At 51.0% G+C, this 10,292-nt stretch overlaps 1 protein-coding gene across 1 annotated transcript in view; it reads right to left on the bottom strand.

Annotated features, from left to right (window-relative positions):
* The window catches only part of LOC138355008 (galectin-3-like), a 14,834-nt gene extending 9,231 nt beyond the window's left edge, over positions 1-5,603 (bottom strand). The window contains exon 1 of the mRNA XM_069309717.1: positions 5,487-5,603. Coding sequence (XP_069165818.1) covers positions 5,487-5,603 — 117 coding nt within the window. The remainder of the gene's footprint in view (positions 1-5,486) is intronic.
* Positions 5,604-10,292: the final 4,689 nt, after the last annotated feature.

Genomic DNA, 10,292 nt, shown 5'->3' with positions numbered 1-10,292 from the left:
GCGGTTTTCGGCCGTTAGCGGCAAAAATAGCCCGATTTTTGGCCGCTAGCGGCGAAAATCGCACGGTTTTTGGCCGCTAGCAGCGAAAATCGCGCTAATTTTGGCCGGTAGCGGCGAAAATCGCGATTTTTGCCCGGCAGCGGCGAAAATCGCATGTTTTTTGCGCAAAATAGCTCGGTTTTCGGCCGTTAGCGGCAAAAAACGCGCTATTTTTGGCCGCTAGCGGCGAAAATCGCGCGGTTTTTGGCCGTTAGCGGCGAAAATCGCGCTATTTTTGGCCGGTAGCGGGGAAAATTGCGATTTTTGACCACCAGCTGCAAAAACCGCATGTTTTTTGCGCAAAATAGCGCGGTTTTCGGCCGTTAGCGGCAAAAATAGCCCGATTTTTGGCCGCTAGCGGCGAAAATCGTACGGTTTTTGGCCGCTAGCGTTGAAAATCGCGCTATTTTTGGCCGGTAGCGGCGAAAATCGCGATTTTTGCCCGCCAGCTGCGAAAATCGCATGATTTTTGCGCAAAATAGCGCGGTTTTCGGCCGTTAGCGGCAAAAATAGCCCGATTTTTGGCCGCTAGCGGCAAAAATCGCGATTTTTGCCCGCCAGCTGCAAACATCGCATGGTTTTTGGCCGGTAGCGGCGAAAATCGCGCGGTTTTTGGCCGGTAGCGGCGAAAATCGCGCTATTTTTGGCAGGTCGCGGCGAAAATCGCGATTTTTGCCCGCCAGCTGCGAAAATCGCATGGTTTTTCGCTGGTAGCAGCGAAAATCGCGCGATTTTTGGCCGGTAGCGGCGAAAATCGCGCTATTTTTGGCCGGTAGCGGCGAAAATCGCGACTTTTTCCCGCCAGATGCGAAAATCGCATGTTTTTTGCGCAAAATAGCGCGGTTTTCGGCCGTTAGCGGCAAAAATCGCCCGATTTTGTGCCGCTAGCGGCGAAAATCGCACGGTTTTTTGCCGCTAGCAGCGAAAATCGCGCTATTTGTGGCCGGTAGCGGCGAAAATAGCGATTTTTGCCCGCCAGCTGCGAAAATCGCATGGTTTTTGGCCGGTAGCGGCGAAAATCGAGCGGTTTTTGGCCGGTAGCGGCGAAAATCGCGCTATTTTTGGCAGGTAGCGGCGAAAATCGGGATTTTTGCCCGCCAGCTGCGAAAATCGCATGGTTTTTGCGCAAAATAGCGCGGTTTTCGGCTGTTAGCGGCAAAAATAGCCCGATTTTTGGCCGCTAGCGGCGAAAATCGTACGGTTTTTGGCCGCTAGCGTTGAAAATCGCGCTACTTTTGGCCGGTAGCGGCGAAAATCGCGATTTTTGCCCTCCAGCTGCGAAAATCGCTTGGTTTTTGGCCAGTAGCGGCGAAAATCGCGCGGTTTTTGGCCGGTAGCGGCGAAAATCGCGCTATTTTTAGCCGGTAGCGGCGAAAATCGCGATTTTTTCCCGCCAGCTGCGAAAATCGCATGGTTTTTGGCCGGTAACGGCGAAAATCGAGCGGTTTTTGGCCGGTAGCGGCGAAAAACGCGATTTTTGCCCGCCAGCTGCGAAAATCGCATGGTTTTTGGCTCGTAGCGGCGAAAATCGCGCGGTTTTTGGCCGGTAGCGGCAAAAATCGCCCGACTTTTGGCCGCTAGAGGCAAAAATCGGACGGTTTTTGGCCGCTAGCGGCGAAAATCGCGCTATTTTTGGCCGGTAGCGGCGAAAATTGCGATTTTTGCCCGCCAGCTGCGAAAATCGCATGGTTTTTGGCCGGTAGCGGCGAAAATCGAGCTGTTTTTGGCCGGAAGCGGCGAAAATCGAGCGGTTTTTGGCCGGTAGCTGCGAAAATCGCGCTATTTTTGGCCGGTAGCGGCGAAAATCGCGACTTTTGCCCGCCAGCTGCGAAAATCGCATAGTTTTTGCGCAAAATAGCGCGGTTTTCGGCCGTTAGCGGCAAAAATCGCCCGATTTTTGGCCGCTAGCGGCGAAATTCGCACGGTTTTTGGCCGCTAGCAGCGAAAATCGCGCTATTTTTGGCCGGTAGCGGCGAAAATCGCGATTTTTGCCCGGCAGCTGCGAAAATCGCATGTTTTTTGCGCAAAATAGCTCGGTTTTCGGCCGTTAGCGGCAAAAAACGCGCTATTTTTGGCCGCTAGCGGCGAAAATCGCGCAGTTTTTGGCCGGTAGCGGCGAAAATCGCGCTATTTTTTGCCGGTAGCGGCGAAAATTGCGATTTTCGCCCACCAGCTGCAAAAACCGCATGGTTTTTGCGCAAAATAGCGCGGTTTTCGGCCGTTAGCGGCAAAAATCGCCCGATTTTTGGCCGCTAGCGGCGAAAATCGCACGGTTTTTGGCCGCTAGCAGCGAAAATCGCGCTAATTTTGGCCGGTAGCGGCGAAAATCGGGATTTTTGCCCGGCAGCGGCGAAAATCGCATGTTTTTTGCGCAAAATAGCTCGGTTTTCGGCCGTTAGCGGCAAAAAACGCGCTATTTTTGGCCGCTAGCGGCGAAAATCGCGCGGTTTTTGGCCGTTAGCGGCGAAAATCGCGCTATTTTTGGCCGGTAGCGGCGAAAATTGCGATTTTTGCCCACCAGCTGCAAAAACCGCATGGTTTTTGCGCAAAATAGCGCGGTTTTCGGCCGTTAGCGGCAAAAATAGCCCGATTTTTGGCCGCTAGCGGCGAAAATCGCACGGTTTTTGGCCGCTAGCAGCGAAAATCGCGCTAATTTTGGCCGGTAGCGGCGAAAATCGCGATTTTTGCCCGGCAGCGGCGAAAATCGCATGTTTTTTGCGCAAAATACCTCGGTTTTCGGCCGTTAGCGGCAAAAAACGCGCTATTTTTGGCCGCTAGCGGCGAAAATCGCGCGGTTTTTGGCCGTTAGCGGCGAAAATCGCGCTATTTTTGGCCGGTAGCGGCGAAAATCGCATGATTTTTGCGCAAAATAGCGCGGTTTTCGGCCGTTAGCGGCAAAAATAGCCCGATTTTTGGCCGCTAGCGGCAAAAATCGCGATTTTTGCCCGCCAGCTGCAAACATCGCATGGTTTTTGGCCGGTAGCGGCGAAAATCGCGCGGTTTTTGGCCGGTAGCGGCGAAAATCGCGCTATTTTTGGCAGGTAGCGGCGAAAATCGCGATTTTTGCCCGCCAGCTGCGAAAATCGCATGGTTTTTGGCTGGTAGCAGCGAAAATCGCGCGATTTTTGGCCGGTAGCGGCGAAAATCGCGCTATTTTTGGCCGGTAGCGGCGAAAATCGCGACTTTTTCCCGCCAGATGCGAAAATCGCATGTTTTTTGCGCAAAATAGCGCGGTTTTCGGCCGTTAGGGCCAAAAATCGCCCAATTTTGTGCCGCTAGCGGCGAAAATCGCACGGTTTTTTGCCGTTAGCAGCGAAAATCACGCTATTTGTGGCCGGTAGCGGCGAAAATAGCGATTTTTGCCCGCCAGCTGCGAAAATCGCATGGTTTTTGGCCGGTAGCGGCGAAAATCGAGCGGTTTTTGGCCGGTAGCGGCGAAAATCGCGCTATTTTTGGCAGGTAGCGGCGAAAATCGGGATTTTTGCCCGCCAGCTGCGAAAATCGCATGGTTTTTGCGCAAAATAGCGCGGTTTTCGGCCGTTAGCGGCAAAAATAGCCCGATTTTTGGCCGCTAGCGGCGAAAATCGTACGGTTTTTGGCCGCTAGCGTTGAAAATCGCGCTATTTTTGGCCGGTAGCGGCGAAAATCGCGATTTTTGCCCGCCAGCTGCGAAAATCGCATAGTTTTTGCGCAAAATAGCGCGGTTTTCGGCCGTTAGCGGCAAAAATAGCCCGATTTTTGGCGGCTTGCGGCAAAAATCGCGATTTTTGCCCGCCAGCTGCGAACATCGCATGGTTTTTGGCCTGTAGCGGCGAAAATCGCGCGGTTTTTGGCCGGTAGCGGCGAAAATCGCGCTATTTTTGGCCGGTAGCGGCGAAAATCGCGATTTTTGCCCGCCAGCTGCGAAAATCGCATAATTTTTGCGCAAAATAGCGCGGTCTTTGGCCGTTAGCGGCAAAAATCGCCCGACTTTTGGCCGCTAGCGGCAAAAATCGGACGGTTTTTGGCCGCTAGCGGCGAAAATCGCGCTATTTTTGGCCGGTAGCGGCGAAAATAGCGATTTTTGCCCGCCAGCTGCGAAAATCGCATAGTTTTTGGCTGGTAGCGGCGAAAATCGCGCGGTTTTTGGCCGGTAGCGGCGAAAATCGCGTTATTTTTGGCTGGTAGCGGCGAAAATCGCGATTTTTGCCCGCCAGCTGCGAAAATCGCATGGTTTTTGGCCGGTAGCGGCGAAAATCGAGCGGTTTTTGGCCAGTAGCGGCGAAAATCGCGCTATTTTTGGCCGGTAGCGGCGAAAATCGCGATTTTTGCCCGCCAGCTGCGAAAATCGCATGGTTTTTGCGCAATATAGCGCGGTTTTCGGCCGTTAGCGGCAAAAATCGCCCGATTTTTAGCCGCTAGCGGCGAAAATCGTACGGTTTTTGGCCTGAAAGCGTTCAAAATCGCGCTATTTTTGGCCGGTAGCGGCGAAAATCGCGATTTTTGCCCGCCAGCTGCGAAAATCGCATGGTTTTTGCACAAAATAGCGCGGTTTTCGGCCGTTAGCGGCAAAAATAGCCCGATTTTTGGCCGCTAGCGGCAAAAATCGCGATTTTTGCCCGCCAGTTGCGAACATCGCATGGTTTTTGGCCGGTAGCGGCGAAAATCGCTCGGTTTTTGGCCGGTAGCGGCGAAAATCGCGCTATTTTTGGCCGGTAGCGGCGAAAATCGCAATTTTTGCCCGCCAGCTGCGAAAATCGCATGGTTTTTGCGCAAAATACCGCGGTTTTCGGCCGTTAGCGGCAAAAAACGCGCTATTTTTGGCCGCTCGCGGCGAAAATCGCGCGGTTTTTGGCCGGTAGCGGCGAAAATCGCGCTATTTTTGGCCGGTACCGGCGAAAATTGCGATTTTTGCCCACCAGCTGCAAAAACCGCATTGGTTTTTGCCCACTAACGGGCAAAACTAACTGGACAGTGCCCACTAACTGGACAGTGCCCACAAAGACGGGACAACACAAGTGACTTGAAGAGTACAACCATTGTGATGGGATCCCTGGATTTGAAAGTTCTCGTAATCCATCCTATCATTTTTCGGGCTGACGCAATATTTACTTGGTTATGCTCCCTAAATGTTAGGTCGTCAAACATCATTATTCCCAAATCCTTTACATGTTGCTTTCCTACTATGGGCAAATTTGATTGTGTTTTGTACCCTGTAATATGTTTAAGGTTCTCATTTTTACCGTATCTGAGTACCTGGAATTTATCACTGTTAAACATCATGTTATTTTCTGCTGCCCAGTCGAAAACTTTATTTATATCTGCTTGTAGTTTTTCAATGTCTTCAGCAGAGGTAATTTTAATGCTGATTTTTGTGTCATCTGCAAAAGATGATACGAAGCTGTGCCTTGTATTTGAGTCTATATCTGATAGAAGAATAAGGAAAAGCAGTGGTGCAAGGACTGTACCTTGAGGTACAGAGCTTCCCCAAATAAGAACGAGTCTTTAATGAACCAATAATGATCCCCAGCTTGAATGTTTGAAGTTGTTAATTTCAAATCTAATTCACAAACCAAATACAACATTCTATTGCTGCAAAAGAACAACAGGTACAACAGAGCAACATTTGCAACAGAATTGGCAGTGAAGTAGTAATCGTCCGTCAGTCAAGAACTGTTAATGGCCGCTCCACAACTACAATATACAGTAGTGAAGTAGTAATGGTCCGTCAGTCAAGAACTGTTAATGGCCGCTCCACAACTACAATATACAGTAGTGAAGTAGTAATCGTCCGTCAGTCAAGAACTGTTAATGGCCGCTCCACAACTACAATATACAGTAGTGAAGTAGTAATCGTCCGTCAGTCAAGAACTGTTAATGGCCGCTCCACAACTACAATATACAGTAGTGAAGTAGTAATCGTCCGTCAGTCAAGAACTGTTAATGGCCGCTCCACAACTACAATATACAGTATATGCAATAACAGACTAAGAAACCCAACAACTTAAAGTTCCTGACACAACACTGGATGATGATAAATATTTGCTTTCAATTGACTTAAGATATTGCTCGTTAAAGAGGATCTGGTCTGTACAGAGCTACTAAACTCAACCAAGGATGTGGTAGAGGTACTTGGAATCAAAGTAGAACAAATAAACCCTAGTTGTTATTCTAATATATAAACAGCCAAATGCAACAGTTGAGGAATTCAAAGCAGATACACAAAATAGAGAATATCCTTGATAACCTGGCCAACCCAGTACCAGATATTATCGTCCTTGGAGACTTCAACCTGACCATTTTAAGATGGAGAAATGGTTGCGTGGTGACCACCGGCCAGGTCGGACGCTCCTGAGGTCTCTCCGCACTGGCTAGTGTTTACGTTGGGTGACTGCTGGTTTGCCCTGCTGGTGGTGGTTTGCCACTGACAGGGTGACGTTTGCCTTAGCCATGGGGTCGTCTCGCCTTCCAGTGCAGAGGACATTGTCGGCTGGTCTGGCATTTACGGTGCCGGTGGACCATCCATTGGTTGGTGTCGCCCTGATGGACGTGCTTCATGTGCAGCTGTCGGACCTGGTGGGCATCCAGCTGCTTCAGGGCCACCGTGCTGTGGTCAAGTTCCGCCTCCAGGCTGCCTTTCAAGCGTTTCTCGAGCGTTGTGAGGGGCGTGTTTACCCTCTCCCTGATTCAGCTGGCTCAGTTAAGGTGGTGAATCTTAGTGTCACCTTGACGTCTGTGGCGGTGCATGGTGCCCCCTTCGAATTTCAGGACGACTTTTTAACCTCCTGTTTTGAGCGATTTGGGACAGTGTTAAGTATTCGTTGGAACAAGGTCGTTGCCGGGCACTGTGTTGGTATGCTTGACGGCTCTCGCACCCTGACAATGTCGCTGAAGTGTAGTGTACCGTCGTCGATGTCCGTGTTGGGATACACGCTCCGCTGCCAGTATCGGGGTCAACCGCGTACCTGTTATCGGTGTGGTCACGAGGGTCATCTGGCTGCGGCGTGCGACGTGGGAGCAACTGGTCGGGTGCATGTTTTTCGTGCGGAGGATTTCCCGCCCTTGTTACGTTCGGACGGTTCTGAGGACGGAGTGGGTGCTGTGCCTGAGGCGCCTGATTGCCTGTCTGCTGCTCCGCCTGTTGCGGCGAATTCTACGGCCTGTGCGACACGTCTGATGACTGCTGTGGCCACTGGGGTTGTTGAGCCGGTGTGTGTGGGTGTCGGGCCGTCGCCTGAGCTGCGAGTAGTGCAGGATGTCCCGGTGGAGGTCCATGTCCCGCCCCCGCCTGTGGATGTGATACCGGCTCCCGGGAACGCGGGTTCTGCTGTTTTAGAGGGGGTGCTTCGGCAGGGGAAGGTGCCTGCCGTGCCTGTGTGTGTTGGTGACTGTAGTTCTGCTCTTTCCGTCCCTTTGCAGAAGCGCGCGCGTCGGTGTTCTGAGGCTGTTTCCCTGGATGATGTGGACAGTGTGGGTGATGTGGCCTCTGTGGACTCTTCGGACGGTGCGGGTGTGGCCTGTGTGGGTGTGAAGATGGTGGCCGTGCCTGCGGCGGGGCCTGCTGGGCGTGGTGTGGTGCGGCCTGTCTCGAAGCGTTCACGGCGGGCTCGGAGTGTCTCTCCCCTTCGTGGTGTGCCTTGGGAGGAGGTGGGGGAGTATGGTGATCTGGCGCCTCCCGCCGAGGATGATGGTGCTGTGAGGGGCTCCGAAGTTGCTACCTGTGCCTCACCTCTTGCGTCTCCTGCTGTTGGATCTCCGCAGTGGGGGGTTGTGCCTGATGATCGTGACCTTGTCGTGCTGTTGCGGAAAGATGTGCGCCAGGGGGCCTCGGCTCCTGTGCCCGGTGGTGGGGTCGGTGCCGCGCCTGCCTCCCCTGCTGTATCCCCTCCTTCCTTGCTCCGGTCTGGGGATTGCCTAGTCCCGTCTGCTGGGGTCGTGCCCTGTGAGGGTCCGGAGTTGGGCCCTTATCGAGATGCCCGGGTGCTTCCGATCCCGTGGTGCTCGTCCACTGTCTGGGTGTCGCGGGTGAAGGAGTTTGTGTATAGGGTGCCAGATAGGATGTCTCAGCCGAGGGCGCCGCCTGGTGGCCGGCTGCCTGCTGACCTGCGGGTGATTTGGGAAGCGTACTGCATGCGCTTTCCGATACACAAGTTTCCGGAGAAGTATTAGTTCCCGTCTTGCGCACACTGCTAAGCCGTGCGTGGGTCAGCTGCCACCGTGACCACGACGCCCCGTCCCCCGGTGCGGGGTGTCTCCCTCTAACGTTCGCCTCTGTTTTCGTCGCCTCTCCTCTCTCTACGGCCCATCACATCTACCGCTTTTGACTTTCTTCTCCTCCTAACCGTCAACGCGTCTCCTTACGTCTGTCCTGGTGCAGTCATCGGGAGGGTTAACCCTTCATGCAAACTGCACCTATTCTCAAGAAGAAGAAAGATGGAGAATAACAAACAACAATATCATAGCAGGAAACCAACCTGGAAATAATCCACCGCAGGTCAGAAAACTGTTGAGTTTCTGCGACAAATTCTCGCTCAACCAACAGATTACAGAACCAACTAGGAACGAAAACACAATAAACCTGATATTCACAAACAATGATGGTACAAAGGGTTGGCTGTTCGATGGGCCACATCGACCCTATCACACACATCTGAGTTGATGATCACCCAATCCCATACTTCTGACTATAAGTATCCGCCGCTTTCCACCTTCAGTAAGAGCAACGTCTCAACTTTCTCGCCTTCAACATTCTTCAGGATAGGAGCAACATTTCCTGTAATTCACAGTTACCCTCACAAACCAGCTTCTGGCGCTGGGTCCTGGGAAGTCAAGGTCTCTAGAGGCTGAGAAAAGCGACCCGTTCTCAAACATGTGCGCGCGCTCCCTGCCAGGGCTCTTTATTATTCAGGCCAATAATTCAGGTACGCTTATCAGCCTTTTACGGAAATATATATAGATATAAGATAGGCAATAAAGAATGGTCCGATACACATAAGCTAACAGTGCACTAAAAGGATTTATTAGAGTTAATAGCCTGATGTTTTGAATAACTGTATAATGTTAAGTGAAAACGGCGATTTGTCATTTTACCCAAATCCACCTGCAGTTTGAAAATTACTATGAATATTGGAAATATGCCTTTTGACCGTTATTTTTTTTGCGGAATTCTGGGTAATTGCACATATTTGGAGTTTTAAATTACGACTTTTTATTCCGAAAATATGCAAATTAGTAGAAGAGTCGCAACGTGGCTAATGATATGATGACCAAACCACTCCAAAAGATGATAATCTACTTGATAATGGTCCAGGCCGGACCGAAACGTCGTCGTCTCCTCTTCTGGTGTGGGGGTTTGGTCATCATGAAAATTAGTGAAAACAGCGATTTGTCATATTTTGCCCAAGTAAGTAATTATCAAAAAGCGCCAAGCCAGGAAGACCATGTAGCACCGTCAGATGTGCGGGATATTCAAAAGGAGCTAAATATCACCAAGGATGCCAATACTTGAACAAAAGTGCATAAGGTGAATTATATCAATGGTATCCGATTCACCGAGGATTCTAACGAGTGACAGGTGACTGCGAGGGACAGTAGGGAAGCATGACGCACGCACATCCTGGAGGTCAAGACATTCAACAAGGGTAAGAGGGACAATGCAGTTTTGACAATAAGGAGCAGGGCAGTGCTCCATTAAGTGCCCGTGAGTTAAACGTGTATGGCCAATATGTAACCTCGCCAGAGCCGTTTCCCACCGCCAATTACAGTGGTAGAAGGAACACCATAGGGACACACTGTCCTGAAGAGCAAGCAATTTGTTACCAGTAATAGAAAACCAACGACCCTGCCAATGACCACCAACTGAAAATGAATAACTGGGTAGAAGTCGAAATAAGAAACACCTTTGTGGGAAATGAGACAAGTCCATATGCTCCTTAGACTCAAAATCCAAGACTCCTTAGCGGCAGCATCTGCACACATTTAAGGAAACGCCAATATGGCAGGGAACCCAGCAAAACTTGACTGTCTTAAAATGCTGGAGGAAGGGGGAGAAAGAAGACCATCGAGTAGTTTGTTGATACGTGTATGGCCGACCTAAGCATGTGGTGGCACGGTGACCGCGCCTCAGTTTACCAGTGCCTCCCACCTACTGACAATCGCGCTTTAATTCTTTGTAAAGAATTTCAATGTTTTTCGGATTTTTGGGTATTTGAACATAAAAGTTATTATTATGTATCTTGCCATGGGTCCCAAGAAAGTCAGTGGTAAGGCTCAAT

This window comes from Procambarus clarkii, chromosome 65, assembly GCF_040958095.1.
Source record: "Procambarus clarkii isolate CNS0578487 chromosome 65, FALCON_Pclarkii_2.0, whole genome shotgun sequence".
In the NCBI taxonomy this organism is placed as follows: Eukaryota; Metazoa; Arthropoda; class Malacostraca; order Decapoda; family Cambaridae; genus Procambarus; species Procambarus clarkii.
The sequence above is the reverse complement of the archived record's forward strand: the minus strand, read 5'-3'. Positions and strand labels throughout refer to the sequence as shown.